The sequence below is a fragment of the Nanorana parkeri genome, unplaced genomic scaffold (genome assembly GCF_000935625.1).
Source record: "Nanorana parkeri isolate BGI_ZX_2015 unplaced genomic scaffold, ASM93562v1 scaffold757, whole genome shotgun sequence".
Lineage (NCBI taxonomy): Eukaryota > Metazoa > Chordata > Amphibia > Anura > Dicroglossidae > Nanorana > Nanorana parkeri.
In genome coordinates, this window is record NW_017307025.1 from 157,663 (window position 1) to 174,338 (window position 16,676).

The 16,676-nt window shown below is 42.3% G+C and overlaps 1 protein-coding gene across 1 annotated transcript; it reads left to right on the forward strand.

Moving 5' to 3' along the window:
• The first annotated feature begins 3,123 nt into the window (after positions 1 to 3,123).
• Positions 3,124 to 15,353, forward strand: RPL11 (ribosomal protein L11). Its single transcript, XM_018564506.1, has 6 exons — positions 3,124 to 3,199; positions 4,799 to 4,946; positions 5,753 to 5,859; positions 7,184 to 7,315; positions 9,096 to 9,206; positions 15,282 to 15,353. The coding sequence occupies exons 1-6, from the start codon at positions 3,194 to 3,196 to the stop codon at positions 15,309 to 15,311; spliced, it is 534 nt and encodes a 177-aa protein (XP_018420008.1). The 5' UTR covers positions 3,124 to 3,193; the 3' UTR covers positions 15,312 to 15,353.
• Positions 15,354 to 16,676: the final 1,323 nt, after the last annotated feature.

Below are 16,676 nucleotides of genomic sequence, written 5' to 3' on the forward strand. Positions count from 1 at the left end.
CTGGAATGTTTGGCCTTGTCACAGACACACAGATTAAAATGACAATTAAATGTGAATTTCCCACATTTGTGACTTTTTATATTGCAATTAGCGTATGTGTATAAATAGTCAATAAGTTTGTTAGCGATCATGTGGATGCACGGAGCAGGTTAGATGCTGAACCAATGGAGAGCAGAAAAGAACTGGCAAGAGACCTGCGTAACAAGGTAATGGAACTTTATAAAGCTGGAAAGGGATAAAAAAAAAAAAGATATCCAAAGCCTTAAAAAAAGGCAGTCAGTATTGTTCAATCACTTAAGAAGTGGACAATTCGGGGATCTCTTGATACCAAGCCAAGGTCAGGTAGACTAAGAAAGATTGTAGCCACAACTGCCAGAAGAAAAACCCACAGGTAACTTCCGGAGAAATACAGGCTGCTCTGGAAAAAGACGGCGTGGTTGTTTCAAGGAGAACAATACGACGATACTTGAACAAAAATGAGCTGCACAGTCGAGTTGCCAGAAAGAAGCCTTTACTGTGCCAATGCCACAAAAAAGCCCAATTACAACATGCCTGACAACACCTTGACACATTCATAGCCTCTGACACACTGTAATTTGGAGTGACGAGACCAAAATAGAGCTTTATGGTCACAACCATATGTGCTATGTTTGGAGAGGGTCACCAAGCATGTTATTAAAAAAATATTTGCAGACAATTTGCATTCTTCTGTGCGAATGCCTTGCATGGGACCAGGGCCGGCCTTAGGTCTTTAGGCGCCCTGTGCGAGAAAGCTTTACAGCGCCCCTCAGTGGCCACACCCTTTAGTGACCACACCCCCAGTAACCACACCCATTTATCACCCATATTTTTGGTAAAATAGACGCTCTTGGACTTTCCAGCCCGACAATGACTCTAGCACAAGTTGACCCTTCAGTGGTTACAGCAGAAAAAGGTGAAGGTTCTGGAGTGGCCATCACTGTCTCCTGACCTTAATATCATTGAGCCACTCTGGGGAGATTTAAAACGTGCCGTTCATGCAAGATGACCAAAGACTTTGCATGACATAGAGGCATTTTTCCAAGATGAATGGGCAGCTATATGAACTGCAAGAATTTGGGGGCTCGTAGACAACTATTACAAAAGACTGCACTCTGTCATTGATGCTAATTGGGGCAATACATACCTAAGGGTATGCAGATTTTTGAACAGGGGTCATTTAATTTTTTGATTTGATGCCATGTTTTGTTTATGATTGTGCTCTTCTGTTATGACCTACAGTTGAATATGAATCCCATAAGAAATAAAAGAAATGTGTTTTGCGTGGTCACTCATGTTTTCTTTAAAATTGTTACATACAGTATATTACCAATTCTTCAAGGGTATGCAAACTTTTGAGCACAACTGCACTGTGCATACTATTTCAGGACCTCATCGGCTCAGCTGTTGCAGCTTGAGCCGATGAGGTCCCGGCGCACCAGTCCATTGGCCACTAGTTGCTATATAATGCATATGGGATGGAGGAGGCCCGTATCTGATGAAGGGGGCGTGACCCTGGAAACGCCCTACGCCCAAAGAAGTACAGGAGCTTCTTTGGGGCGTATTTTTCGCGCGTATACATTGGGATACAGCCAGGTAGCCCTTGGAAACGCGCGTTTGTCAGTGCAGTGTGGGGTGTAAGTGTGTGCAAGTGTGTGGGGGTGCTGTGGTGGAACAGGTGTGCAGTGTGGAACAGCTGTGTGGAGAGGCAGTGGTGGATAGGGGTGCAGTGGTGGAATAGGTGTATGGGGGTGCAGTGTGGAGCAGGTGTGTGGGGGTGCTGTGGTGGAACAGGTGTGCAGTGTGGAACAGCTGTGTGACCCAGCCTTACTGCTTTCATATAACTAAGCATCTGGTGTAGGGGGAGGGTTTATATAGGCTCCGGCCTGCTCTGGCCAGTGTCCAAGTCACCTGATGGTACCACCAAAGCCCATCTGTCCTGATTGGCCCTGTGTCCTGTACTATACTCCAAGAAAATAATTTTACAGGTAAGTCAAAAATCCTATGTTCCTGTTTCTGCTCATTGTACTAGGGAAATTAGTACTTCTTGGGCATTTCAAAATCAAGCTTCTGTTACTCAAAATTGCGAGAGTGCAACTTGGTCTTCTGTTCAGACTTTTGCAAAGTTTTATAAAATTGATGTTTCTACCTCTTCTGATGCTAGATTTGGCAAAAAAAAGGTTTTCAGGCAGCTGTTTAACTATACTTGGACAACGCTCGGCCTCTCTCACCGCTCCGCCATCCTGACAGCGCTCCCTCCTACGCCCCACCCCTGAAGTGGGGGGGCGGACGAGGGAGCGGTGTCATATCGGATGGCCAGCGGTGAGGGGGAGAGTACATCAGTAAATGTACTCCCGTGACTCAAAAGCGGACTAATGCCAAAAAAAGGTTTGGCTATATTTCATGCACAGGCTGTACGGATTTTACTGATCATATATTCATTTTCTTTTTTGCTAGGTGATGATAAAGTAAAATGCTTGCTTTTACACATGCAAGGGTTTAAAATTCTCCATCCATTCCTCCTGCTTTGATTTCATTGAAATCTTCCAATTTGGTCTTTGTTTACCCGTACATAAAGTATATGCATAAATGTGCATCTACCGGTTTACGCACATAAAATACATGTTCTCAGAGGCAGATTTTTCGATTTCATGTTACGGATCTAAACGCAAATTTTTTTTACACAATTGTGTGCATGGCTCAATCGAAAACAATATGCCTGCATTCAGATCCATAAACAAACGCTTTGCACTGCACTAAAGGGGCTCATTCACAAGGGCATGCGCACGGATATGCAGGTCTAGATGTAGCTGCGTCCTCCCATAGGGATGTATAGGCGACTGCACACTCCCTGGAGCAGGTCTCTGCAAGTATAGTACATGCTTTTCTCATGCAGCACCAAAAGAAGCACCTTTTCTAAAAATCACACTGCGCCATGTTGCAGTCATGTAAACGGGCACCAGAGCAAGGAAAGGTGAGAACCTGTCTAGTTATCATGCCAAAATTTGCCAATGCCATCCTCCCATCAGCCCTACAGCTTCCTGTTAACGCTAATGAACTTCCGCACATCACGTGGTATAGAAAGCTAAAAGGAAGAGCGACTTCGCGCCGTGACGTCACTGCCCGGTATATAAGGCAGAATCTGAAATCTCGCGATCTCTTCCCATCTCCCAACATGGCGGTGAGTGAATGCGGTAACAGAGAATACCGGCCGGTTTAATCCGCTGCCATCCTTTTGCTGTGATCAAGGAGCTCGAGTCGGCTTTGGCTTACTGTTCTTTAACCTACTGCCGGCTTCAGGCGCCCCATTATTGTGTGGATGGGAATGAGGAAAGTTGTTGGAGTGATGACTGGGCCTAGTGTGTCTATCGCCCTGTATGTCTACATTTCACAGCTCATCCCTACACATGACACTGTAGATCGTACCGTTCGCTATTCGTCTGCTCTGCTCTTCAGCTGCCTATAGTTTGTCCTTATTGGGTAGCATTTCGGAATAAAGTAAAGGTGTGCCTTATGTGCATTAGCTCTTCTTCTTTATTTTTACTTCGTACATATGTTAACTTTGTATGGTCTTTATGTGGCTAGGTTCTTTATAGATAAGATGAGTATTGTGGACATTGTATTTTTAGTCAAGACTGAGGAGTATGTTATGCGAGTGATATTTTAAAGGCCCGTCATAGCAAAAAATCTGTGCATGTTTGCAGGGGACACGCTTCAGATGTCATGGAGTGCTGTATTGTGCCCCTACTGGTACCCTCTACAGATGAGATGTGTGACTGGAACTAGACCAGACATGTCTGCATGTTGTTCAGGTCATTTGGTGGTTCTGGATACAGTAGATTCCTCTCTAGGGTTACCTGTCTTTGTTTTTATTTTGGTATGTATGGGTTACTGCAGCTTTATTATTTACAACTGTTTTAATGTGTTGAATTTGAGCTTGGTGTTTGGATTCTAGATTTTTCTTTCTTGTTTGCATAGAGCAGCCTGTTGAGGTGCCCAGTAACTTGAACTCTAGGAATTGTTTTTATCAACCCTTGCAGTGGGGCTACCCCTACAGCAAGAGTTAAGTGCTAGTTTGTGTCTAGGTTAAAAAAAAGTTACTCACCTGAAGCTCTTGAGCTGGCTTCTTAGAGCGGTCCCTCCCATGTCTCTCCCCCTCTGCAGTGATCTAAGATCCTTTAAGTCACCACATCTGTACTGAGAAACATTCCAATGCTGGAGGGAGCAGCCTGGCCAGCTTGGGGGGAGTATAACATTATTATTTATTATTAGCACTAATACAAACTAGCACTGCCCCTGCACTGCAAGGGTTCATGCAATTTCCTGGCGTTCTTCTATATAGGGTAGAGTTGCAGAGGAAGAAGCATCTCCTTTATGTAGTGTATATATTGTGTATATGCATACCCAAATCAACAGTTCCAGGACACAAGTACTATGTGTTGCACCAGCCACTCCAAGTCACTTTAAAGTGCTGTGCAACAGTTTCCGGTTGCGTATGGTGAACTAAAGCACTTGCACCAATGTTCAGAGTTAAAAATTGTTCTAAAATGCATGCTATTAACATGGTGGTATAAATACTATAGTGTGGAGTGGGCGACAGCACTGGTGTATGGATGGACAGCGCGACAAATTGTGCCACACTAGTGTGCATATAGACGTTCGTGTGGTGAAGAAATGCGTCCATCTTTAACCTCTTGCCGTCCGCCCGTAGTAAAAAAACGGACGGACGGCACTGCAGCATAGTTATAAGGTTTTATGAGATTTATTTGCTCTTCTCTAGGAAAAATCAGAAAAAGAAAACCCTATGCGCGAGCTGAGAATCCGCAAGCTCTGCCTCAATATCTGTGTTGGCGAGAGTGGTGACAGACTGACCCGGGCGGCCAAAGTGCTGGAGCAGCTCACCGGGCAGACACCTGTGTTCTCCAAAGGTAAGGCATTTGTCCTGCACTCAGTCTTGTGAATTACATAAGAAAGCTCTGCTTCCTCAGCAGTGTTGCACAGTAAGTGTGCACTGGTATTGGTCTTGCCTGAGATGAGACTTTTTTTTTTTCTCTGCAATTAAGCAGGGGGTGTCCAGTACTTGGAGTAAAAGCTAGAGAATCTACAGCCCCTGGAGAGAGCGCATGCTCTACAAATCTGTATGGTGCAAAAGTATTCAAAATCAGTTGCATCACTTTAACTCTAATATAATATTGCAATCATTTAGAGATCAGGGAATATACAATAGGTTTCACTCAGGCTAATCTTTACGTTGTAATGTTCTGATACTTAGGCTCGCTGTACTTAGACTGTTAGCTGATCACTGATTTACAGTGGGTGGCCCTGCTGAGGTGAATTTTCAGCCACATATTGGCTTTAGGCAGTTTGCTGCAGTCACTAATCATGTATTCTGACTGCGGGGGTGCCGGTGTCAGAATACGGTTGTCAGAATATGATGGCTGCAGTGAGATTTGTTGATGAATGGGTGCAAGTGTGGATGGAGGAATCCTGTTTTTTTGTTTGTTCTGTAGGTTGAATTAAAGAGAACTTGGTGTATGGCCAGAATTAACGTGTGGGGTTTTTTCCAGTTAAGTGTGGAAAAGACACTGCCTATCTATCAAACGCAAATAGAGGGCTTAGTTCAACTGATTTTGTAGTTGCGGTGGCCTAACCTACCTACTTTCTATTTGCTCGATTTTTGCCGAAGAAATTACGTTGACTTGCGTGTCAGTGTGACCTTCCTTTTGTTCTGCAGCTCGTTACACCGTGAGATCTTTTGGAATCAGGAGAAATGAAAAAATTGCAGTCCACTGTACTGTCCGAGGAGCCAAAGCAGAAGAAATTCTAGAGAAAGGACTTAAGGTAAACCGGAGTAATAGCTCAACATTTGAAAAATGCATATTTTGCTTTTAGTGCAGCTTTTTTTAAATTTGTTCAGATGCCTTTGCCTGTCAGAGCTGCAACAGTAGAAGGTATGGTGCCTGACTTTGCTCTCAGGGGGTACCAAGATCGTTGGTTTAGTGCTGTTAGTTTTTCTAGATCTACTGGAATGCCAAAAAACTGTCAAAACTGTATTCCAGTCGGGTTCCATTTTGGGCAGTTAAAGTATCCACAGTCTAAAACGAAGTAGCTCCTCCATGCATACTCTCCTATGGTTGGCAATCCTGAGCAACTCTTGTTCTGGATTGAATGACTCCAACTTCCTGTGAGCCTGGGCCATCAAGGCTTCGTCCCCTGTCCTGGACTCACAGGAGTAAATGCTGCAGCTTTTAGAAATAACCCACTGCTGGTGAGGTGGAGGATCTGTGACAGTCAGACATGGTGAGTGGATGAGGACCTAAGCAGCAAAAGTTAGTCTTTAAGTGCTAGAGCATCACACACGCATTCCTATTGGCTCATTGCCAGTGGCCTTACTCACAGGCCCATAAGAATTCAAAGGAATTTACCAGGAAGTGCCAAACCTTTGCCTGATCAGAATGGTCTGGCATTAAATGTTGAGCACAATAAAAGTGGTTTTAGGTAATCAACCTTTCCTGAGTATCTGACAGGCCTGGGCTCCATTGTTAACACTCGTGCAGCTGCCTATGTTTAGGTTGGACCTGCTAGATTCTAGCACTTAAGTCTTGATGTTACATCTTTACCAAGCCTTGGATCATTGTCATAGTGTAATGTATGTGGATATGCTCCTAATTTACTTACCCTGTTACTGGTATGTCATGCCAAAGACCTCCTATATCGCCAGTGGTTTCTCATAAACTCTGATATCTATTCCCCTTTGGGGTTCTGGTCCCTCTTTATTTTTAGTATTTGGGTATTACAATAAAAAGAAGTAAAAATTAAACTGTTACAGGTATGAGTAGGTACATCTGGTTCCCTGCACATCATACTTGCTAGCAGCATGTTTCTTCGTTGCTGGGAGTGGCCATTGTCTGGACTTGCATGTTACATTACTGGTTCTAAGACTGTTGGCTTCCTTAGTGATGCTGAACAGATTCTTTCAAGGCTGCTATGACCAATTCGGATAGGTGTTCACTTTCTTCAAACTTGACTGGTCACTAAGGAGTAAAGACATTTTGTTAATCATTGGTCATGCTTGCATTGGTATTCACGGGTGGAAAATGTGTGGCATTTAAATGGTCTTTCTTCCAATACACAATTGTAATGATGGCTTTCTTTTTGTATAAAGGTCAGAGAATATGAGCTGAGGAAGAATAACTTCTCTGAAACCGGAAACTTTGGGTTTGGTATCCAGGAGCACATTGATCTGGGGATTAAATATGACCCAAGCATTGGAATCTACGGGCTGGATTTCTACGTGGTATGTATAACACCATACAAGGGGGACTATGGTCTTCAACAACAAATTGTTTGCTAGTAGGGGTGAACAAAATATGAACATGTGTTGGCTTTACCAAAGGCCTTTGAAGTCAAATGCTGTTTTCAGTACTGTTGGGTTGCATAGAGCTACATATATAATAAAGTAGACATTTCCCAGTTGCTGACGCTGGTAAAGTACTTGTTTCTGGAATATTTGCTGGCAGGCATTTTTGTATCAGTAATGTAAGCCTGTACTTGGAAAATGGCAAAGCTGCCATTGCTGACCTTTAAATGGTAGTTGCCTGGCTTTCCCTAACCTCAATGCATCAAATAACTGACCTGGAACCAACAAAGCCTAGTGGTCAGAAGTTAGAATTTCTGATTTCTGGGGTTTTGTTTTTATACCTAAAACCTTGAGGCCCTTTTGATTAGTATATTGGCAGCTAGCTTGTTAGGAGAGACACGCACACACGCACGTCTAACTTGTGAAGCCTTAACCAGTTAACTGTAAAAAAATAAGTCAAGGCAACTGGACTTGCTGTATTTTTCTTGACTGTTTCACTGGTCATCCAACCAGCTTTCTCAATTCAGAATTCAGCTTTTTAAATATTCAGCTTTCTGAATTGAGAAAGCTGGTTGGATAACCAGTGAAACGACTTCAAGAAAAATACAGCAAGTCCAGTTGCCTTGACTTATTTTTTAGAGATATACCATGACCTGGAGGAATGAGAACCTTCACATACTTAACCAGTTAAGGACTCTGGGCATGTCCAATTTGTCCAGGGCCCCTTCAAACCAGTGTTTTGGCTGCACTGGCAGGTTTACAGGGCAGCCACAATGCACAGCAAAGGCAAGTTACCTTGTTTTCAATCAGTTCAGTTCACACTGTTTTGCATTGGTGTGCCCTGAAAAGTGTGGCATGCAGTTTTTTTCTAAGTGGTGCAATGCAGTGCAACTACAGCACACCACCTGTGAAGATACAACCTAATGAAATGTAATTTCAATAAAGTTGTGACGTTTCAATAAAGCTCTCCCCAACCAAAAAGAAGCCATGCTATGTAGCAGAATTGGTGTGTCGGCACTGTACCTGTTGGCCAACGGCTGTGTTTTCAGCACCGCTTTTAACAGGCTTCAGGTGTTTCATTTTATTAGGCAAAAATGCAGATTATGAGCGTATGAAAAATTAAACTGGTTAAAGTTGAAAAAACAAAACTGACCATCTTGGTGACGTATGCAATGTGAGAAACATAGGAAATGGCTGGTCTTGTGAGCTGTGTCTGTGAAGATGAGGTAATCTGACTTGGGAGTGATTTCTAAGATGTCAGTTTGGTATATGTTCTTTGGGCCAGTTTCCAGAGCATGGTTTTGGTAAAGTTGGCCTAGCATGGGTAGTGACTAGCAAAAATGGTCACTAGCCAGTTTACTTGGTCATGACAAATTTCCCAATAACTGTCCCATTCACACCTGAATGATCTGATGTGCTTAAAAGCTCCATTTCCATGTTGGTATAGCTTTCACAATGTACTGTTTTTCAATGCTCCGAAAAAGTACATTTGACTTTTGTTTCAGGATACTTTTTTTTTTTTGTCAAACTGTCGGTTGATTTAGTAGTTGGTGTCATTGTATTTTGCATTAAAACTTGTTGAATTTTGCTGCCTAAGGTTTGTGAAATATACACCCTTTGTCCTTTTTTAGTCCTTGCCCTTTTTATACAATATGCTTGTTTGTGTACTTCATTTTTGTAGCCCTAAAGTTCTGAGCAATTTTAATCTACCTTATAGGTCCTTGGCCGTCCAGGCTTTAGCATTGCTGACAAAAAGCGCAAGACTGGCGTCATTGGTGCAAAGCATCGGATTGGAAAAGAGGAGGCCATGCGTTGGTTCCAGCAGAAGGTAAATGGATTATCATCTTGGAGTTATATATATGTATATGTGTGTTTTAAGTGATAGTCGGTATATTTTATAGGTTCTCAAATGTTCTAAACTAGAGGTTTAAAAAAAAAAAAGCCTGTTTATATGGAACATATGATTTTATCCAATAGATGGAGTGCTAGGCTCCTTCACACCACTTCTCTGCTGAAAAACTGTTTACAGAACTTAGGTTACAGGTTACATTAGCATATAGTAGACTTCTTCCTAAATGCATGTTAAACTGCCCTGTATATATTTTTGGTACAAATCTTAGTCTCCTGCTATGCTCACTTTAGAAAACCCATAATGCCGATACCAGGCTTTGAGGAGGAATGACGGATGCTAGAAGGAACTTTGCTATAATGTACATTCCATGGAAATTGTTGACTTTAAAAATATTTAAGCAGCAAACGGTAAATCTTCAGAGTGCCTACAGATGTAATCTACTTGACTATGACTGCCTTTTAAATCATAATTCAACTAAAATATTAGGTGTAATGGTGTACTGTGGAAACTGTAAGCACCCCTTTGGCATCAACATTTGGTATTGCTCATTGTAGCAGAAATTACTAGTCGGCATTTTGTTGAACTCCATGCTCCCTTCACAAGACTTGCGTCAACGAAGTAGCATTTTTGACCACTTCATGAAAAATCCATTCAAGATGTTTAAGGTTTCCTTTTGTATATGTCCATTTTAATGGGAATTGAGTCGGGGCTTGACTAGGGCAGTCCATAACCTCAATTCTTTTTGAGCCAGTCCTTGGATTTGCTAGTGTGTAATCATTGTCGTGTTTGAAAGACCAATTTTTGTTTTGAGATTTGGACAGATGGCCTCTCATTCTTGGTTGGTAAGCATACTTTTATGATTCAGAATTGGGGATGTCCCCAATACCTACAAGTACTTACAGATATAAATTAACAATACTTTTTTTCTTAAAGGGACATGTGACCTTTTTTTGTCTTAAACAGACTAATGATTTTAGGGCAGTTTCTTTAATTATGAACTGTAACTCTTTGCATAACTATGCAGCAATAGAGAATGGCAACTGGCTATTGAGGACTAAAAATACATGGCTGCGTGCGGGTCTCACAAGGGCTCTGTGGGCAGGTGCCAGGCTTTCCAGGGCTGAATGGGTGGGATCTGGGCTTGTGCAGGTCTCCAGGGCTATGCCGGTGTGTGGGGCAGCAAGACGGGCACTAAAAAAGAGCTGCCTGAGGACCCCAGCACACGGGACCCCAGGCAGCCAAGCTTCCTGAAAAATGTATAGGGCCAGTATCAGCCTTTATGGGGGCATTTTCAGGACAAATACTAGTATTCGTATCGGGACATCCCTATTTAGAATTCATAGTTGACTTGGTTTTGCAGCTTCAGGGCCCAGCAAGCCGTCATCTCAACCCATAATGTTTCCACCATCAAGCTTCAGTTAAGATGTTCTTCTGCAATACTGTCTTTGGCCCAGCAAGGGGTCTAATGTGTCCAAACAACCCTGCATTTGATTTTAAGGATTTACATTGTTCCGTAAGGCCTAGTCTTGCTCACAACAGGGCAAGATTAAAATTTGCCTCTGAACATATTGTCACTTCAAGTATCTGATTTATCTGTATGCACTTTGAATCGAGAGCTAATGTTTGCTCAAATATGTTGAAAAAGTCAACACTTTCCATGGGGCACTGTATAAAGGGTAGTCGTATTGTGCACATTGTATACCTCACTTGGCAATATCTGCAGCAACACTGGAAACAGGTTTGTTTTGTTTTTTTCTTTAATGGTGTGTAGTAGGAAAAAGCTTGTATCAAACTGATGTATGGGATATTTCAAGTGATAACTTGAAAGTGAAAACTCTGCGCCCAAAATAACATGTAGAGGGACCAACTAGTTGTCTGTATTGCCTGTGGTCTCCCTGCAGATCTTTACCTCGTTATTGACTTGGCATGTCTTGTTCCACACTGTTAAAGTAGCCATCTTTGTAGAGGCAGGGTTTTGCTTTCAAGGAGAACAAGGAACTGCACAGTAGTGACATCAACAAATCTCATTTCAAATCTAGTGAGACTAAGAGGCAGCAGTGCCTTGTATCTCACACTGTAGAGATACAGATATGAGCCTGTAGGCACAAGAGTCATTCGAGACGGCGTAGATTTTTCCAGGGTACTGCTTGGGCACTCATATTTTCCCAAGTAATCTTCCAGGACAGCATCTGAGAGGTCTCCTCCCACCTGAAACAGGAAACACATCACATACACCAAATAAAAGGGCACTTGCCCCAGCATACCTCAATTTTTGTTTTTCCTTGGCCTAACAGGAGCATGGGAGCACTGCAGAAATTTATGTTTTTTTGTTTGTTTCTGAGGCCTGTGTGCACGTGGCAGGGGCCTGCTGCTCTGGTATCTCCTCCCTTTGCGGCCAGTGGTCTTGGAGATACCGGGGTAAGATCCCTAGGGCAGTCCCCATCCTGTCCTACCCTTAGGAGTGAATTGGCCCTGAGGTTTCTCTCAAGAGGGCAACCATCCTCCTTTTGTGACTCCAGTGGAGTTTTTCCCAGCTAGCAGGGGTTATAGCTGCCTTCCTGGGGGACTCTGGCGGTCTGAGGTGTGTACCCGCGGGAGCCACCGGGCTGTTGGGGTTTTTTCCCACCTTGCCGTTCGTTACTCACTGTTGTGTGGTGGCGGCGGCAGGGAAACCTTGCGCCGTTGCAGGTGGTTTGAACTGTCTTGCCTGTTTCTCTCACGGCTGCCTTGAGCAGAGCAATATAAGAGCTGGAGTCCACCCTGTGGTCTCCTTGTCCTAGCAAACAGAAGGGATATAATTGGGCTTCATATTGTGCATGGTGCCAGAGTTATTCACCATTTGAGGCTAGACTGATGTAGCAGCTGACCACCCATCTTGTAGATCAAGACTATACTGTATAGTCTCTACTTGATTTAGTATAATTTGATCTAGCAATGTGTGGCTGTGCCTTGAAGAATGAATGAGAAAATGGATTTTAAATGGGCAAGATGTACACAAGGCTGTACATGTACAATCTGAGTGTATTCGCATAAGATCACACCAAATTCCTGACACTGGTAGCTGTCACTCGTTTAGATATAATTCAGTTGTACAATGTAAATACATACATTGACTCTGGATTTAAATGGATTCACGTCTGACTCATGATATGCAAATGTATCTGGTTTTTCTTCCAATTGTAAATTTCATTTACAATACAATAGCCTCTCTGGTCACGGCACAAAGCTCAAATTTGTACCCCTTCTAGAGTAATTGGTCAGATATGACTAATTGGTGTCCATGAAAGGAAAGTTATTCTAGCTTGTGCCAAGACGGGCTTATTTTACCTGTCAGTTTAAATGAGTCACTGAGAACATTGTCATTTGGTGTTGATTTATGCCTTAAAATGGATAAACCATGTATTCAGTTTTAAAAGCACATGCATGTTCCCCAATGTAAATGCAATTCTAATGTTTGCAGCTTTTATCTAGAGCTGCAGCTAACTATTATTTTCAAAATCGATTAGTTAGCCGATTATTAAGTTCGATTAATCGATTATTGAAAAAGTTGACAACTTTTTCAATAATCGATTATGTCGATTAGTTGTTGCAGCCCTACTTTTATCTAAAGAAAATTGTCAAACTCTGGGCTGATTGAGACTTTTTCCAGAACAATGCATGCACTAGAGTTGGGGAGCTCCCTTCTGGTATGAAGGTCTTGTGCAATGAAGGGTGTTGCCCCTTTTTCTTAAGAACATTTTGTGTAAATCTATGTAATGTAAAAGTGTGATTTAGGGCAATTATAATGGTCAGAGGGTCTCATGGACTAGTTATCTCAACTTTGCCTTTTCTTGGAGGCTAGACATTCACAATTCTGAGGGCCATTTATTGTGAAAGGCACCCCCATGCACTATACAGTAGCCATGACAATGCATGGCAGCATTGCTGAAGTGGTCCTGTTTTTGGGCCTGTGGTATTGGCAGCCCAGGCATAATGAATGGGGTGTATCAATCCATCATAACGGTTCACTAAAGTGTGAATGAACCCTGAAATCTACAGGCATTGATGGAACTGCTTTTGTGGATTTCAAGAGGTGGTTCCTAAGGTGGATATTCTGAAAGCTTCTCACAATCGAAATACTGCATTAATGGCAGTACACTTTGCACACATGAAAATGTTAGCGATATGTGCATTTACAACTTTGCCAAACACTTTTCTGCATGGTGCTAAAAAGCTTGGCATGATTCTCATAGCACTCAAAGGTCATATTTTGCTGCCTTTTTAGAACTCTTGTGGCTGACATTGGTGTCATGGACATCATGGCTGGTTTTGCTTTAGCTGTGGCAGAGTTCAGATTTCTTGCTTCATACAGTGTTGTGGCTATCTAGTATATGTTTGAGGGTGATCATAGAGGCTGGCAGTGCTACTTGTTGGGCAAAACATTAACATTGTCAGGATCTGGAAATGGTTGCAAAAAGTCATCCAGCTTGGCTAGTAAGGATCTTGTGATGTCATTGGTCAGAGGCTTTAGAAGGAATATATGATGCAAACACGTGTGTGAGATCAGGATCTGGAGTAATCGGCCATTTCTTGACACTGCTCTTTTAATTCGGAGCAGTGAACCTAAATGTACACTCTAAATCACTGCCCAGGTACTAGTATGCCAAGTTGGGAGTGATTGTCAAAGCAAACTGGCTAAGCTTTGGTTTCTTCAAAGTCTCTTTTCAATTTGGATATTGGAGCCAAGGTTGTTGACTGTCCACCAGTTTAGTGTTGCTTTTGTTAACCACATTGGTTTTATATTGCCTCATTCATATGTTGTGTACGGTCTATCCGTAATTGCCATAGAATGTCCATAGATGGTGGTCCTGGATAGGTTTTCACCCTTAGGCGGATCCCCCTGTAGCTTTTAATCACTACAGTAATCTGACCACTTCTATGTGTGGTGTTAATTTTTTTTTTTATGCTATCCATACATAAAGTGAATTGGGAACTGGCTGAAATTCACGCTGTGGGTCAGCAGTCCTCTACCAAAAGGTTTTTTCTTTTCTGACTTGTCAGAGGAGCCTACTTGGGTACTCCTGTGACCCAAACTCTGCATATAGTGGATTATTGCCTGCTATATGCTGACAGTGCACAGCCATGCTGCAGCCGGGAAAGATCCTGACTATATTGTCAAGTTCCACCCTGCTGCCTGATTGACAGCTTACTCTGCCTCTCTGGAGCCAGAGCCAGATGTGCCTGCCCCCTCCCCATCCCTCCAGTGAGCACAGGAGAAAAATCTGGGGCATCCTGAATGAAAGTTGCTGCTCTCTGTAGGGAGAAGACCAGTGAGTGATCAGCGTTTTGTAAACGCTCGGTTCTCAAGTATAGAGCCAGCATTTGTGACAACTGCACACGGCAGCTCAGACTATTCGGAAGAGTAAATTTTACTCTCCCAAAACTTGTTGGTGGGCAACACCAATAGACCGACTACTGTGAACATACTGCTCTTAACATGCTGGGCCTTGCACATACAGCTTTTATATTTTAGCACTGTATACTGCACACTTTTGCAAAACCTTTTCTAAACATTTGCAAGGCCTTGAGGTTCTCTATTCAAACCTTTTTAAAGTAACCTTTAGCTCCAGCTTGGTGGACGTACTACTGGCTGTCGTTTTAAACAAGCTGATGGCATGCTTTCAGAAAACTTTAGCACTGCTTCAGATTAGGCTCCTAAAACCAACTTGACATGAGCCTATTGCAATATCAATACCAAAATGCCATATGCCTGGCTGTCATGCTTGCCTTGCTCCAGTATAGTCATCTGTCTGCTTGGAGCAATTTAGAGAAGGGCTACTGACTTTAATTCCTGCTGAACACAGAAACTCATCAAATAGCTTGATCAATCTTATAGCCAAGTGATTAGCATAGGTTGGTGAGCAATGGAAGCCCTAGTTTTTTCATATCTGGTTTTCTTTTCAATGTCTAATGGGTAAGAGTTATGAAAACCTCTGAAGTAGTCACAATTTAAATCATTGCAATTGTATTAACTGTTTCTCAATTCTAACTTTTTTTTTTTTTTTCTCCTAGTATGATGGAATCATTCTCCCTGGAAAGTGAGCTGCTTCAGTTTCTAAAAAATCAATAAAATTTCTGACAAAACTTACTGTTGTCGTTATTTATACCTGTATCTGTTGGTGTATTAAATGTGAAAGTTAATCTAGGATTCTTGAACACGTCTAAAACTTCTAGACATTTTGACCACATGTGGCTTGTGCTCTCAAAGGATGTATAGAGAGTCCTAAATTGCTGTTTATAAATGGTTCAATCACTGGCTCATGAATGGTTAAAGTTTTTGTAAAAATGTATATGAATTGGAACATTTAACAAGGTCGCTCTTGTATACCTGCCAGTTGTGAGCTGTCTGGGGATTGCAACATAATTATGAGCTGCGCTTGTTATAGTAACCAATCTCCCACCAGGGATGAGAGTAAAATAAATAATTGTGGGTCTTGGAACAGTGCACGCTCTTTGGATCTGTCAAGAGGGCTGCCTCTTGTTGCTATGGCTTCAGCTTTCCTGCTGTCAATACCCACCAATAACTCAACTTCAGCTACTCATGCTCTTCTGTCCAGCTGAAGATTTTGGGCCAATTTCTACATTTGGGTCTTTTTGAAAACCTAAACTTGGATAGAAAATTCAAGAATTTCTGTACCATTGTTTTTTATTTTATAAAACACCCAACAGTGGAAGTGGCTCCCTAAAGTAACCTATACAGAGTTCAAGCAGAGGCTGTTCACTGATCTCCTATAAATGTTGGCCTGGCTCAGCACTTGGAAACAAGACTAACAAGTGAAGCAAAGTCCTATTCTGCATACTTACAAAATGTAGTCTTGCCATAATGTGGAAGTGTGCACATCATACTTGCATAATATGGCAAACTTGTGTTGCTGTTTACCCTCCTCCAAAACTGACAAGACAAGTGTCCATTGCTGTCTTCTAGATTCCTGTTACTCTTTTGCCCATTGGGTGGCCACTTATGGTGTAAGTGATGCACATGCTGGGTTGCAATGTCCCAGCATTTGAGCATGCTAGGGAGGGTTTGGGAGCATATGCTGCCCTGAATGTGTGCCGCAAGCAATGTATACTGTTTAAAACAATGTTTAAATTTGCTAGGAGGCATGGGTAAGGGTTTTTAGTAAAATGTGCAGTCTCTTCTGCTAAATATATCTTGGCTTTTTTTTTTACTGAAGTTAAACTCTTCCATGAACTCTGTAAAGCAAAGGTTTAATATTTACATGTCCTGCTGATATTCTAATCTGTAAGTGCACAACTTGCTGAAGAATCCTGGATGCCTGGTCTTGTCTGCTTGTCCTTATGTCACTAGGGACTATTGTAGTGACCTGCCATGACCTCAGGGGATATGGGATTTGACACTCCTGTCAGTACCACTTGCTGAGGCTTCTTAAGCAATGCTTTGCTTTT

Coding starts and splice junctions, on each gene's coding strand:
- RPL11 (XM_018564506.1), top strand. Junction 7,316..9,095: donor ACGGGCTGGATTTCTACGTG/GTATGTATAACA, acceptor TCTACCTTATAG/GTCCTTGGCCGTCCAGGCTT. Junction 9,207..15,281: donor TGCGTTGGTTCCAGCAGAAG/GTAAATGGATTA, acceptor TTTTTCTCCTAG/TATGATGGAATCATTCTCCC.